Raw genomic sequence first — 15,954 nt, 5'->3', positions numbered from 1 at the left:
TCACAGAATGACACTTGAGGGTAGTGGCGCTCTCTGTGTTCTGGACATTCATTTCTTAGTGCCAGAGGCATTCCTGTAGTTGGAAAAGTTTCCAGAAATTGTTCTAATATAGTACAAATCTTTTTTGTGACAAAAGATTGAAAATTTAAACTGAATTTCTGGCTTTGAGTTCGAGCGGGAGGGCATCATTGCGAGTCTTGTCTTGAGAAAACCTCTGTGGTCATGTTTCCATGGACCCACCTTTCCTAATCCTTGTCCTCTTAATGGTTTCAACAGGACAGATTGATTCACTTTGGAGCTGTAAGTACTGATGTATTAGGGTGCAGCGCTCATTGTTCATTGACGCACAGAGTCCCAAAATGAATATCCAAGAGCAGGGTTTCCCCTTGGACCTCGGAGCAAGTTTCACCGAAGATGCCCCCCGACCCCCAGTGCCTGGTGAGGAGGGTGAACTGGTGTCCACGGACCCCAGGCCCATCAGCCACAGCTTCTGCTCTGGGAAAGGTGCCGGGATTAAAGGTGAGACTTCAACAGCCACTCCGAGGCGCTCAGATCTGGACCTGGGGTACGAGCCTGAGGGCAGCGCTTCGCCCACCCCTCCGTACTTGAAGTGGGCCGAGTCGCTGCACTCCCTACTGGATGATCAAGACGGGATAAACCTGTTTAGAACTTTTCTGAAGCAGGAGGACTGTGCTGATCTCCTGGACTTCTGGTTTGCCTGCAGCGGCTTTAGGAAACTGGAGCCCTGTGACTCGAATGAGGAGAAGAGGCTGAAGCTGGCCAGAGCTATCTACCGCAAGTACATCCTCGATAACAATGGCATTGTGTCCAGGCAGACCAAGCCAGCCACCAAGAGCTTCATAAAGGACTGCATCATGAAGCAGCAGATTGATCCTGCCATGTTCGACCAGGCCCAGACGGAAATCCAGTCTACCATGGAGGAGAACACCTACCCCTCGTTCCTCAAGTCCGATATTTATTTGGAGTACACGAGGACAGGCTCGGAGAGCCCAAAGCTCTGCAGTGACCAGAGCTCCGGGTCGGGGACAGGGAAGGGAGTACCTGGATACCTACCCACTTTGAACGAAGATGAGGAATGGAAATGTGACCAAGACGTAGACGAAGACGATGGCAGAGACCCTGCTCCCCCTGGCAGGCTCACGCAGAAGCTGCTCCTGGAAACCGCCGCCCCGAGGGCCTCCTCAAGTAGACGGTACAGCGAAGGCAGAGAGTTCAGGTGAGTCCGACCCGAGGCCTCCGTTTCTGTGCTCACCTCCAAGACCTGGAGAACTAGCAGGGAAAGGTCTTGTCCTTCAGCCCCAAAGTGGGTGGACTCCTGGAGCTGGGGCAAATTGTGGTTTTACTCTTTACTCATGATGCCTTCACGTTTGTCATTAGATGTTTTTAATGTTTGTATTTTGAGGGCACTTTTATCAAGAACAGCCTAAAATATATGGCTTTGTAAGTCATTAGGAACATTGGAATTCTTAGAAGTGATATGACATTTAAACCTTACCCTTTATTTTTATTTTTTTATTTTTTAATAAATTTATTTATTTATTTATTTATTTATGGCTGCGTTGGGTCTTCGTTGCTGCGCGCGGGCTTTCTCTAGTTGCGGCAAGCGGGGGGGCTACTCTTTGTTGCAGTACACTGTCTTCTCATTGCAGTGGGTTCTCTTGTTGCAGAGTACGGGCTCTAGGTGCGTGGGCTTCAGTAGTTGTGGCTCGCTGGCTCAGTAGTTGTGGCACACGGGCTTAGTTGCTCCGCAGCATGTGGGATCTTCCCGGACCAGGGATCGAACCTGTGTCCCCTCCATTGGCAGGCATACGCTCAACCACTGTGCCACCAGGGGAGTCCCTAAACCTTACCCTTTAGCAGTAAAATTTGTGTCCTCTTGCACAGAAGGTGGTTTACCTGGCAGACATAATCCTTTTGGCTGAATAAAGAGAAGAGTGGACATTTCAGTGCATCAGTACGCAGAGAATTCTGGATCATTGCATTTTGTAACTGTCTTATAAGGTTCTTCCTAGAGGTCGGGGGGTGGGGTGGTGGTGAGGAGGCTGATGTGCTTCAAGTTGTCCGAGCACTTTGGGAACTTCCAAAGTGGTTGTGGCTCCAGGATTGGACCTTTCTCCCGCCAAGAAAATGAGTTGTGCTGTTGTGTATTCAGTTCCCAGCATTCTGAAGTTGTGATCACAGTCTTTGCACGTGGGCACATATGCGGCTTTGGAGGCGTGGAGTGGTGCTATCGGGAAGTTGTTACCACTTTGGAAACCTGTTTCTTCGTTCTCTTTTCTGTGGTTGCTGGAAGTTTATTTGGTCTCAAGTTGGAGCCTGTTGCCGATTTTAGTGGGCACTTCGGTTCTCACTCATTTCCCTGTAGCTGGTTCTGGATACTCCTGCCTGTGAAACTTTGAAAGCCTGGAATTCCTGTGGCCCTGCTGATTTAATCAAGAGTCTGCAAGCACATCCCCAAGTGCTGGGCCTCTCCCATGGAGTTAGTAAAAGCGCAGATCACTTCTTCAGGCTTACTGTGGCAGAGAAATTGGTCACTTGCTGATAAAACACAGGATTAAACATTTTTAAGGTTTAAATGTCCTTTAAGTGATGTGATTGAAGATACACTGCTTAGGTAATTTTTGTGGGCCTTTTGCTCACACTGTCTTTAAACCTTATTGATTTAGCAATCTTTTTAGGGCAGAATATACTATAAAATTATCCTGATAGGTAAGGCTAGTAACTGACACAGCTTTTCAGACCTAACCTTTAAGTTGTCATATTTGATTAGAACAGTTTAAAAATGGGATTAAATTTGAGGCCTGGGCTGCAGGGAAAAACAAATTGAGCTCAATTCTGATTTCTAATTTTAGAAATTCCTGCGTGCCACCCCTCCCCCAACCAGCCAGTCTGCACACTTTTCAGTTCTCAGTCGGGGGCCGGTCATAGCAGCAACTTTGCTTTTTTTCTCTTTGGTTTGCTCTATTTGTAATAAATAACCTTTACTATCAAATTAATAGAATATGTTGCTGTAAGGACTCGTACATGCTCGTTTTTAACTTGCCTCTCGTGGAGCTGCTGGTGGCCGTGGGAGTCTGGCACTCACGAGTCCTGCCTGTGCTCAGACCCCGTCCTTCTGGGGGCTGCCTTTGCGGTTGTGCGGGTGGACAGTCCCCTGTGTCAGGGTCATTGTTCATCAGCACTAGCAGGATATGGAGTCCAGCACATTCTACGTGCTCTGCAAGGGTGTGCAGTTAGGATGCATTAGTGTGAAAGTCACAGAAAAGCCAGCCCACCCCGGCTTAAACACTGAAGGGGATTGGTTGGCTCAGGTAAGTGAAAAGTCCAGAGGCAGGCCCAGCTTCAGATGTGGTTTGATTCGGACTCCAGCCATTTTTCTTTCAAAGACTTATTTCTTTTTTCGGAGAAGTTTTAGGTTACCAGCAAAATTAAGAGGAAGGTACAGAGGTTTCCCATATACCCCTCCCCCCACACATGCACAGCCTCCCCCACTATCACCATCCCCCACCAGGGTGGTCATTTGTTACAGCTGATGAGCCTACACTAATCACCTACAGTCCATAGCTTACATTAGGGTTCCCTCTCGGTGACTTGTATCTATCACTCTAAACAGGGTAGTTTCCTTTGTGCTCGGCGTGTTTAACCTCTCCAGCCCCCAACCCCTGGCAACCACCGATCTTTTTACTGTCTCCACAGTTTTGCCTTTTCCAGAATACCATGTAGCTGGAAGTATACAGTATGTAGCCTATTCATATTGGCTTCTTTCACTTAGTAATATGCTTTTAAGGTTTTTCAGTGTCTTTTCGTGGCTTGATAGCTCATTTCTTTTTAACACTGAATAATATTGCATTGTCTGGATAGACCACAGTTTACTTATCCATTCACCTGCTGAAGGACATCCTGATGGTTCCAGTTTTTGGCAGTTATGACTAAAGCTGCGGTAAACACCTGTGTGCAGGTTTTTGTGTGGACGTGAGTTTTCATTTCCTTTGGGTAAAATATCAAGGAGCACAATTGCTGGATTATATGCTGAGATTACGTTCGTTTTTGTAAGAAACTGTCCCGTTTCTGAATGCTTCTTTGCCTCTGCCTTCCTGCGGCCAGCTTCGCTCTCAGGTTGGCTCCCTTGTTTTGTAAACAGATGCTTCCCACTGAAGGAACGTTCTGCAGTTTGCCCTGAGTGGCTGGGGGTGCTGTGTGCCAGTGTGTCCTGCCCACTCCAGCATAATCACTGTGCAAGGGCTGAGGCTCTGCTCTTGGGCTTACACCAAATAGGGCCACCCCAGAAGAAAAGTGGGGTGCCCCATTCAAACAGCATCACCACTCCCCAGCAGGGGGAGTGGTCCTTCAGGGGAAGATTGGGGTCGGGGAAGGGAGGAGGAGAGTGGGTAGTGAATAGGCAGCTAGTGAATGCCCGCTGCCAGGAGGAGGAGCCGGGTGGGAACCTCAGCTCAGGGGATGTGTTTCCTGCAGCAGCAGGTGCTTCTCTCAGCATTGATTCTGCGTGGAGGAGTGTGTCAGCCAGGAGGCTGCTCCCACTGTGCTCACTGGTGTCGTCCAGGCTCCCTGTTCCCTGGCGGGAGGCCTGAGCAACAGTCCTCATTTGCTTCACATGTGTGCACACGGCTGTTTTTCAGATCTTTTCAGATCGCTGGCTTGAGAGATGGTAAATGAGCCTTTTATGTGGGTCTTTGTCAAAACTGAGAAAACAGGGATGCCCCTGGCTTTTTCTGCATTTATCCTAGTCACCTGCGGTGACTAGGATAAAGAGCCCAGGGCTGAGGGGTCACAGAATAACTTGCTGCTCTTCTATTCTTTGTGTGGAAGACTTTCACAGTCTTTATTGCCCTTTTTCAGTGGAACTTTGAACATAACTTTGGTTGGTTCATACGCACCATTTAAATTTGGTGTGAATTGGCAGAGGGTCCTCTGAAGGTGTTTTGGCTGTTTATATACTTAATGCTTTGGCCTGGGGGACCAGGGTCTGTAAGACATTAGCAGGCTCAGAAGCTTGGCCTGGCCTGGCCTCCAGGGGCTGTGCTGGACCTGGTTGGTCAGGCCTGAGTCAAGCCATCTTCAGCCCTTCAACCACCTGTGCTTAGCGATTGCTGCTGGTTTTCTTTTGTCTCTCTCTCTCTTTTTTTTAAAAAAAAATTTATTTCTTTCTTTTTGGCTGCATCAGGTCTTAGTTGCAGCACGCGGGAGTTTCGTTGCGGCTCGCGGGCTCTTTGTTGCGTCGCACGGGCTTCTCTCTCGTTGTGGCATGCAGGCTTAGTTGCCCCGCATAGCATGCAGGATCTTAGTTCCCTGACCAGGAATCGAACCCACGTCCCCTGCATTGGAAGGCGGATTCTTAACCACTGGACCACCAGGGAAACCCCTCTCTCTCTTTTTTTAATTGAAGTACAGTTGGCTTACAATGTTGTCTTAATTTCTGCTGTACAGCAAAGTGACTCAGTTATACATATATATGCATTCTTTTTTTAAATAAATAAATTTATTTATTTATTTATGGCTGCGTTGGGTCTTCGTTGCTGTGCACAGGCTTTCTCTAGTTGCAGCGAGCGAGGGCTACTCTTTGTTGCGGTGCGTGGGCTTCTCATTGCTGTGGCTTGTCTTTGTTGCGGAGCACGGGCTCTAGGCGCGTGGGTTCAGTAGTTGTGGCTCGCGGGCTCTACAGCACAGGCTCACTAGTTGTGGCACACGTGCTTAGTTGCTCCATGGCACGTGGGATCTTCCTGGACCAGGGCTCGAATCTGTGTCCCCTGCCTTGGCAGGTGGATTCTTAACTACTGTGCCACCAGGGGAGTCCCAAAATATGCATTCTTTTTTATATTCTTTTCTATTATGTTTTTTTAAAGGCAACCCAATTTTTATTTTTATTTTTTAAAAATATATTTATTTATTTATTTTTGGCTGCATTGGGTCTTCATTGCTGCACACAGGCTTTCTCTAGTTGTGATGAGTGGGGGCTATTCTTTGTTGTGGTATGTGGGCTTCTCCTTGAGGTGGCTTCTCTTGTTGCGAACACAGGCTCTAGGAGCACGGGCTTAAATAGTTGTGGCTTGCGGGCTCCAGAGTGCAGGCTCAGTAGTTGTGGTGCACGGACTTAGTTGCTCTGTGGCATGTGGGATCTTCCCAGACCAGGGCTCGAACCCGTGTCCCCTGCGTTGGCAGGTGGATTCTTAACCACTGTGCCACCAGGGGATTCCTATTTTTTATCATTTAAAATATTTATTTGTTTATTTATTTGGCTGCACTGGGTCTTAGTTGCAGAATGTGGGCTCTTGGTTGTGGCATGTTTAGTTGCAGCATGCAGGCTCTTAGTTGTGGCATGCATGTGGGATCTAGTTCCCTACCAGGGATAGAACCTGGGCCCCCTGTATTGGGTGCGTGGCATCTTACCGACTGGACCACCAGGGAAGCCTCTCCATTATGGTTTATCTCAGGATATTGAATACAATTCCCTATGCTCTTCAGTAGGACCTTGTCTATATCGCTGCTGTTTTTTTTAAAAAAATATTTATTTATTTAATTTATTTTTGGCTGCATCGGGTCTTAGTTGAGGCATGCAGGATCTTTTGTTGTGGTGTGTGGGCTATCATCGTGGGTCGTGGGCCTTCTCTCTAGTTGTGGCGTGTGGATTTTCTCTTCTCTAGCTGTGGCGCGCAGACTCCAGGGCGCATGAGCTCTGTAGTTTGCGGCACACGGGCTCTCTCGTAGAGGAGCGTGAGCTCAGTAGTTGTAGCGCGTGGGCTTAGTTGCCCCGTGGTGTGTGGGATCTTAGCTTCCTGACCAGGGATCAAACCCACGTCCCCTGCATTAGAAGGCAATTCTTTTTTTAAAAAAGATTTATTTATTCATTTTATATATATATTTTTTATTGCTGTATTGGGTCTTTGTTGCTGCACACGGGCTTTCTTTAGTTGCAGCGAGCGGGGGCTACTCTTCGTTGCAGTGTGTGGGCTTCACATCGCGGTGGCTTCTCGTTGCAGAGCATGGGCTCTAGGCGCACGGGCTTCAGTAGTTGTGGCTCGCGGGCTCTAGAGCGCAGGCTCAGTAGTTGTGGCGCACGGGCTTAGTTGCTCCGCGACATGTGGGATCTTCCTGGAGCAGGTCTCGAACCCATGTCCCCTGCATTGGCAGGCGGATTCTTAACCACTGTGCCACCAGGGAAGTCCTAGAAGACAATTCTTTACCACTGGACCACCAGGGAAGTCCCTCACTGCTGCTTTTAATGTCTAACAGCAGCAGATGCTTTCCATTTCTCTTCACTACCTCCCTCACTGAGAAGTTCCCTGAGGACAGGGTCCAGCTGATATTTCCTTATGGCTTCCTGGTGGGCCAGCCAGTGAGGCACTCTTGGTCAGGGCTGGTCATTGCGGCCGTGGCCGGAGAGTGGAGCACAGATGGTGTTTGTAGCAGGAATAACTCAGCGACTTGTGGGTCCTTTGAAGGGTGGGTGACTAACCCTTCCTCTCCAGACTGAGGAACTACCTGACTTGTTTGTTGCCTTATCAACTGTATTTCTGGTAAATGGCTTAAAGGAAATGTAAAAAGAGGAAGCACCCAAATGTGTATAGTTTCATGTGGAAGGTGGAAAAGTGAGATTGATCTGGGGTTTCTGGTTGGCATTCCAGTGCAGCGGGTGGGGTTGGGGCGGTGACTCTGGCACTTGGCTGCCAAGGGGCTCCAGTCCAAAGGGTGGCGGTGGCCCTGGTGGTGGGGGTCTCAGGACACTGGTCCCGTTAATAGTGAGCCTGTTTGATTTGACCTTCAGCAAATACTCTTCACTGTTGAATTTTTAGGTCATTTGTGATGGAAGGTGACTCATTTGTAAAGTGTGGCTCTCCCTGTGGCCTTCCCCCTCTTTCTTCCTACTGCTGTGCTTTTAGTCACTCTTAAATGTGGGGCACAAAGCTAGGGAAGAGAGCATGGCCCTGCTGCCAGTCCCTTGTCACCTTCCAGGTATGTAACTTGTCCAACTGGATGAATTCCTTTAACTGAACAGATCCCAAGGTTGTTCACTGGAGATGTTTTCAGACAGGCCCTAGTGTGCAGCTGTGGGGCTCTCAAGACAGTTGACAGGGAATTCCCTGGCGGTCCAATGGTTAGGACTCCACGCTCTCACTTCCTAGGGCCTGGATACAATCCCTGGTCAGGGAACTAATATCCCACAAGCCATGTGGCGCAACTGAAAAAACAAAAAGACAGGAGTTTACAAATCTTCCCATTCCCCTTGCTGGCTGAATGGGAGAACATTTATCTCAGTGGTTTCACTTAAGGACCCCTCACTTGGTGACTTTTCCACAGGCTGTGTCTTCTGGGTCAGCCTTCTCCTGGTTGTGTGATGGTGGGGAAGTTGCTTCACCTCTCTGAGCTTTTCTGTAAAAATGGGGACAATGAAGTAAGGGCCTGCCCAATGACGTTGTCAGGGAGGTTCTGTGAGCTGACCCCTAGGGGTGCCCGCACACAGCAGGCTCAGTGCACACAGCAGGTGCCCAGGGAGTTTCACATCCTTGTGTGGTTCTTCATCATCATCTGAACTTAGTGGTCTGCTAGATGTTGGTGAAATTTGTATCTGGGTTACAAATGATTTCAAAGTAGCGAATGACACATCCCGATTTTAATAATCATATTTCCTGAGAGTGAGGCATGTTAATTCCCCACCCCAAACCTGCTCCTCTCGTGGCCATCCTTACCTCCAGAAGTGGCACCACCATCTACCAGGTCAACGTGGTCCACGTGATTCCCCATCCGAATGTATGCTGAACCCTCTGCCTCTTGCTGTCTGCACTCCGGCCCCCCCACCCTCCTCCTGGACACGCAGAGCCTTCTGGGTGAGCCTCTGCCTCAGTCTTTTCTCCCCACAGTGCCCAAACGGACCTTTCTAGATGCAGATCTGACTACGCTCTTCCTTCTTCCACGACGCGGGGACTTCCCACTGCCCCTGGACTGCACCCCAGGCTCCTGTGACACAGCGTGTCCACGGGAGACCCTGTTGTGGTACCAGCACACTGTGAGCATTTTACATGCCTATCAGTGGGGGGGGGGGAGGCTGGCTAATAAAAGTTTTTAAACTAGTTACAGGAGAGTCAAAAAATATTTTTTCTCTGTTTTAGTCATATAAAACTCTGTAGCCTTTTTCTTTTTTTTCCTTTTTATTTATTTATTTATTTATTTATTTGGCTGTGTAGGGTCTTCGTTTCTGTGCGAGGGCTTTCTCTAGTTGTGGCAAGCGGGGGCCACTCTTCATCGCGGTGCACGGGCCTCTCACTATCGCAGCCTCTCGTTGTGGAGCACAGGCTCCAGACGCGCAGGCTCAGTAGTTGTGGCTCACGGGCTTAGTTGCTCCACGGCATGTGGGATCTTCCCAGACCAGGGCTCGAACCTGTGTCCCCTGCATTAGCAGGCAGATTCTCAACCACTGCGCCACCAGGGAAGCCCAGCCTTTTTCTTTTAATATTTGTTTGTTTATTTATTCATTTATTTATTTATTTTTGGCTGCGTCAGGTCTTAGTTGCGGCACGTGGGATCTTTCGTTGCAGCGCAGGGGGTGCGCGGGCCTCTCTCTAGTTCTGGCGCATGGGCTCATTAGTTGCAGCACATGGGCTTAGTTGCCCCACGGTATGTGGGATCTTAGTTCCCCGACCAGGGATTGAACCCACGTCCCCTGTATTGGAAGGCGGATTCTTAACCACTGGACAACCAGGGAAGCCCCAAAACTCTGTAGTCTTTGATGACATGTTTCGACAAAGTCCGGGAAGTGCAGTTAGCTGTCAGCCTGAAGAATTTTGGAATAGAGAGGCCCCTTTGTCTGGGGCTCCACGTTGGTGGGTTTATGAAAGGGAAGTGCCTACAGAGACAGCGGTCTGCGAGGCCCACGCCGCCCGTGGTTCTGCCGCCTGGCCGCTGGGTTGGGGAGGCTGGGCTGGCGGCTGGTCACGTGTGTCTTCTGTGCATCAGCTGCTGGGGGATCAGCCAGTTCGCAGGTTTGTGCATCAGTTAGCGTCACAGAGGCTGGAATTTGATTCATACTCACTGGCTCTGTTATTCTCTTCTAGAATCCTGACTTCATTTACACCAGTTTACCCAGCAGTCATTAGAAATAATGGAATTTGGCCAAGTAGTGGTTGTTCATTTAGGAAAGGAAGGCAGTCTAATAATTCTTTCTTCAGTCCAGCTTGAGGCCGAGTACGTGTGTGTGTGTAAGAAAATCGTTGCTTTATTTTTCCCCCATGTCACATCAGTACAAATGCACGTTTTTGTGAGCCACTCAGTGTCCTCTCAGAGCTCATTAATTCCAAAAAGTGTTTGCTCTGAGGAAACAACTCAGTAAATCTCTTCAGTCCCTTCCTGGAACTCAGGCTGGCTGTCTGATTTTGTGAAAATAAACGCAGTCTTCAAAGAGGCCGTTCACAGGACCTTGTGCGTGCATGTGAAGGGCTTCAGGCTCACCCCTCCTCACCCCTCCCCTGGGTGGATTACAGCCTCAGCCCACAAGCCTTCTCAGAACTGGTGAAACTCTTTGTAGCAACTGGACTCAGCTCTTTAGTTTGGACCAAACTCCTCCAGTTTTGATGATGGATAGAGGTGAGCCCTGCGTTGTGTGGCTGGGTGGGCACCCTTCTCAGCCCCCAGCAGCAGGAGGCTCCCATTCCCTGGCCCTCTGCTCATCCAGCCTTGTGCCCTTCGAATCTTTAACGTGCTTTTATCTGGTATTGACCCTCTCTGGATCACCGGCTCATTTTTAGTCTGTAGGGCCAGTGTCTTCTCTTGAACAAATATTTAAAAATAATCATAGGGCTTCCCTGGTGGTGCAGTGGGTGAGAGTCTGCCTGCCGATGCAGGGGACACGGGTTCGTGCCCCGGTCCGGGAAGATCCCACGTGCTGAGGAGCGGCTAGGCCCGTGAGCCATGGCCGCTGAGCGTGCACGTCCAGAGCCTGTGCTCCGCAACGGGAGAGGCCACAACAGTGAGAGGCCCACGTACCGCAAAAAAAAAAAAAAATCATAAAGAATGTTGCGTGTAATAGCCAGCAGTTAGAGTAACTTGAATGTCTAATAGCAGGATTGATTGCACAGGGATTTTTTTTCTGCATGGTTAGAGAACATAGGCTTTCTATTTTCTTCTTTTTGTTTTTCGACATTTTCCAAATTCCTATAAAACATAAACCTTTGTAATTCGAAAGTATGTTATTAAAATATATACAAAGATATATCACAAGAGGGTGTGAATTATGTGCAGTTTTTCAACAGCATATTTTTTCTTTTAAAAGGATGCATATAAATGTTTCCTTTTAGTATGATCTTCGGTCTTCTTAATGTTTGCACTGCTATACCAGTTTTGTTTTGTTTTGTGTGTTTTTGGCCACATTGAGCGTGGCATGCTGGATCTTAGTTCCCTGACCAGGGATCAAACCCGCACCTCCTGCATTGGAAGCACAGAGTCTTAACCACTGGACCACCAGGGAAGTCCCTATACCAGTATTTTAATTAATTTTAATTTTTATTGAAACAATGGAGAGAAGGAAAAATTCCAATAATGCTAAAAGGCTGATAACTAAATTTAGCAGTCTCATGACCCTCTGGCCTTTCCAGGATGGCCGCTTCCAACTGTGTCTTACCCTAGTGTATTAGCTCAGGCTGCCAGGACAAAATATCATAGACTTGGGGGTTAAACAACAGACATTTATTTCTCACGGTTCTGGAGGCTGGAGGTCCCAGACCAAAGCGCTGGCAAGGTAGGTTTCATTCCATTCTTCTCATGGTTTGCTTACATGGCCTTTTCTCAGTGTGTCTGTGTGGAGAGAGAAACAGCTCTCCAGCATCTCTTCTGGTTAAGGGTAATGATCCTGTCAGATCAGGGCCCCACTTTCATGACTTCATTTAACCATGTGACTTCCTTAGAGGCCCCATCTCCAAATACAGCCACATGGGGGGGTAAGGGCCTCCACATCAGAATCTGGGGGATGTAGACTCTCAGTCCATCACACCCCCCTTTCTGAGTGATGTGCTCATACTGCTGTCCTTGGGGCATCTGCCCTGAGCCAGTCTCTGTGGATGCTCTCCTTTCCCCACCACCTGGCCTGATTATTAACACATTCTGGGTTTGGTTTACATCCATATTTGGAGTTTTCATTGCTGAGCCAAGTTGGACCAAGCATTTTCTTTCTTGTGCCATTTTTGTGTGTGTGTGTTTTAAAGTTATGGTTGTTGAATTTTTTCATTTGATTTTCTGACATAAATCTTCCCTTATGTTGCATTGGCTTAAAAAGTCCCTGTCAAAATACTTCTCATTACTTTTCTCATTTTGGAGCCTGTGTTATTTAGATGTGGGACCATTTGGAATGATCCTTTAAATCTTGTTTCTTCTTCTCCTATTTTCTGTTTGTTTTCTTTTGTTGTGTTTTCAGCTCTTTCTACTAAATTTCTCTTGCTCTTGTTTTCTGAATATATACTCTAAAAAGACGAAATCATCTTTTTTTTTTTAATTGTTCATGGATCAGCATTTAAAAATCTTTCTGGTGTTGACCTAAAACAATATAACAGCCAGTTATTTTACCAGAAAATGGGTTTATTGCAAAGAATTGCAATTTGGGACATGCAGTCTATAGCGAACCACAGACAAGTCCAGAGAACAAAGGAGAGGAACTTCTTTTATACAGGAGAAGGAGGAGTTGGGAGGGGCTGCTATAAACAAAGAGCCCATTGGAGGAAACTGGGAGTTCAGAGTACAGTGGCTTTTCATTGGCTGAGCTGTTGCCAGGCAAAGAGAAATTCTCTCTTGGTCCTGCTGGGTGGTCCTTCTTCATGTTGGAGATGCAAAGGTATGTCTCTTCCTGTTGGGTCTGCAATTGATGATGGTAGGGTGTGAGGGCTCCCTTTCCTGGCCTCCCAACTCCATTTTATTATTTTTATTTATTTATTTTTTGGCCACACTGCCCAGCCTGTGGGATCTTAGTTCCCCGACCAGGGATTGCACCTGGGTGCTTGGCAGTGAGAGCATGGAGTTCTAACCACTGGACTGCCAGGGAATTCCCCCATCTCCATTTTAAGTGAGGGTTCTGTGTATTAACTTTCACATTAACATCATGTACCCACCCCTCAGTAGGGAGACATGGTGGGTTGTGTCAAGAAGTCCTGCATATGTGGGAGAAAGACTGCTCCTTTTTCCTATGGTTATAGAGCTGGGCCTAGTTTGCAAAACTTATTTTAAATACAAATGAGAATTCTTTGGGAAGTCAGTGAAGGAAAAGGAGATGTGGAGCACTGCTGTTTAGCGATGATCTAATGTGATGACTGTAAAATATGTAATTTGTAGGTGGTAACATTGTGGAAGGATTCTTTTTTTTTTTTTTAACTCATGTCAGTTTGGGAAGAGTTTATTTATTTTTAATTTATTTATATTTAATTTATTTATTTTTGGCTGAGTTGGGTCTTTGTTGCTGCATGTGGGCTTTCTCTAGTTCCTGCGAGCGGGGGCTACTCTTTGTTGCGCTGTGTGGGCTTCTCATTGCAGTGGCTTCTCTTGTTGCGGAGCATGGGCTCTAGGCACATGGGCTTCAGTAGTTGTGGCTTGCGGGCTCTAGAGTGCAGGCTCAGTAGTTGTGGCCCACAGGCTTAGTTGCCCCGCGGCATGTGGGATCTTCCTGGACCAGGACTCGAACCCGTGTCCCCTGCGTTGGCAGGTGGATTCTTAACCACTGTGCCACCAGGGAAGTCCGATTCTTTCTTTCTCAATGAGAATTCTCTTTGGGATGCCTTTAGTACCCTTGAGATTATTCAGTGGATAAAAATTATATGCATACATATAACTTGTCAGGAGCACATTTGTTCTGTGTGTTAAGCTTGCCTGAATTAGGCACGGCTGAAGGGTTGGTGTCTTGGGGAAGATATGGATGCTGTATCTCATTCTTGTGTAATTCTTGGATTTCTTACTGAATCTTCTTGAGGACTGTTCATCTGAGGACAGTTGATCCCTATGCTGGCAGTGGACTTGTGAAACTGAATAAAGGAAACCTCATTTAAAGTCTGGAGTCCAGAAGGGGAGCTCTGATGCCCTACACTCCACCTCAGTTAGAGACCGTGCAGGAAGAGAGGTACCTTGCATTCCCAGCAGGGAGGTATCTACTTTACTGCCCCTGCAGGAGGAAGGAAGAGTTCTTGCCCAGCGCCAAGCCCAGCCTGTTGGAACCCTTGCAGCTCAGCCAATAGGAATCCATCACCACCCTGAACTCTTGCTTTCCTCCAAGGGACTTTGGTTCAAAGCACCCCTCTCAGCTTCCTCCTTTTCTCTATAAAGTAACACTCCTCTCTTTTGTTTGCTGGACTTGCCTGTAGTTTTTGCTATAGCATTGTCGTCCTGAATTGCAATTCTCTGCTATTCCTGAATAAACTCGTTTTGCTGGTAAAATAACTGGATGTTCTCAGCAGACTATTACGATCGGTGTTTTGGAGTTTTGGAGAACAAAAGGGGGGCTCAAGGACAGCGGTCCACATATGACCAAGAGAAGCTGTGTCTGAGCAGACAGGAAAAGATGACTCTGTGTGGCCCCAATACAGCTGCCCCTTTAAAAGGAGAATTGACAGAAATACAGATTCATTCGTTCATTGAGTGTCCTCCATGTGCCATATACTCTTCTAGAAGCTGGAGATTCACTAGTGAACAAAGCAGATAAAAATCCCTCCAATTGGGCTTCCCTGGTGGCGCAGTGGTTGAGAGTCCGCCTGCCGATGCAGGGGACACGGGTTCGTGCCCCGGTCCGGGAAGATCCCACATGCCGCGGAGCGGCTGGGCCCGTGAGCCATGGCTGCTGAGCCTGCGCGCCCGGAGCCTGTGCTCTGCAACGGGAAAGGCCACAACAGTGAGAGGCCCACGTACCACAAAAAAAAAAAAAAAAAAAAAAAAATCCCTCCAATTGTGGAGCTTACACTTTTAACAGGGGGAGATACAAGATGAGAACGCAACTAAAATACTGAGCATTTCAGATGGTGCAGTTTAAGTTGGGGCAGAGGGAGCCATTTTCACAGGAGTGGCCAGAGAGGGTCTCATTCTGGAGGGTGACTTTTGAGCAAAGCCTGAAGAAGGTGAGAGCACAGACCGTGTACCTGGAGGAGGACGAGGGAAGAGCAAGTAGGAAAGGCAGCCTAGCTGGGGCAGAGTGGCCGAGGGGCGAGGGGTGGGAGGAGAGCGCAGAGAGGTGACTTGGCATTTCTGAGACTGCGGCTTCTGCTTTGGTCTCTCTCAAATTGTCAGTGTATTGATGGTATTTGGAGCCGTGAGCCTTGTTGTGACCCCCCCAGTGAGCGAACGTAGATAGAGACAAGAAGGCCTCTGGCGGCTTTCCACTGCCTAGGGTTGCAGAGACCTGGCAGTGAGGTTGGAGGAAACCAGCGGAGTATGGGGTCTTGGAGACCAAATGAAGAAAGTGCACCAAGAAAGAGGGGTTGAGTAGCCGTCGGCACTGCTGATAGGTGATGTGAGATGGGGGCTGGTGTCCTTACGTCTAGCAGCCTGGAGATTGTTGGGGACCCTGAGTTGTGCTGGTGGGAGATGGTAAAAGCACATTGAAATGGCTTTCAGATTGAGCTTTAAACAGCTCAGAGCCCTTTGAGAAGGACTGTGTCTTAGTCTTATTTGTCCTTGGCTTAAGATACTGTCTTGCAGGTCTGCTCTTGATAAATATGTACTGAAAGAAATGACTCGAGTTCTTAGAAAACACCTGCAAGATGTGCGGAATCCACCCGCCCGCCTGTGCCCTTGAGTACAGCGTTCACATCCCCGTCCTGAGACCCCTGACCTTTATCTCAAGGAAGCCGCTGCTTCCCTTGTGGTTCATGTCACAGCCAGGAGCTACCTCTGCATTGGTTTTACCCTTTTTGGCCTCCCACCTTTGATAAAGAAATCTAGTTTAAAAAAAATCAGATCAAG

The 15,954-nt window shown here is 48.0% G+C and overlaps 1 protein-coding gene across 2 annotated transcripts in view; it reads left to right on the top strand.

The window, feature by feature from the left end:
• Positions 1-15,954, top strand: part of AXIN1 (axin 1) — a 53,581-nt gene that overhangs the window by 3,688 nt on the left and 33,939 nt on the right. For both annotated transcript variants that reach the window (XM_079945963.1, XM_079945962.1), the window contains exon 2: positions 277-1,237. In XM_079945963.1, the coding sequence (XP_079802089.1) occupies positions 360-1,237 (878 nt within the window). In that variant the 5' untranslated portion in view covers positions 277-359. The remainder of the gene's footprint in view (positions 1-276; positions 1,238-15,954) is intronic.

This window comes from Stenella coeruleoalba (assembly GCF_951394435.1).
Source record: "Stenella coeruleoalba genome assembly, chromosome: 15".
Taxonomy (NCBI): domain Eukaryota; kingdom Metazoa; phylum Chordata; class Mammalia; order Artiodactyla; family Delphinidae; genus Stenella; species Stenella coeruleoalba.
Note: the sequence above shows the minus strand (reverse complement) of the source record. Positions and strands in the feature narration are given on the sequence as shown.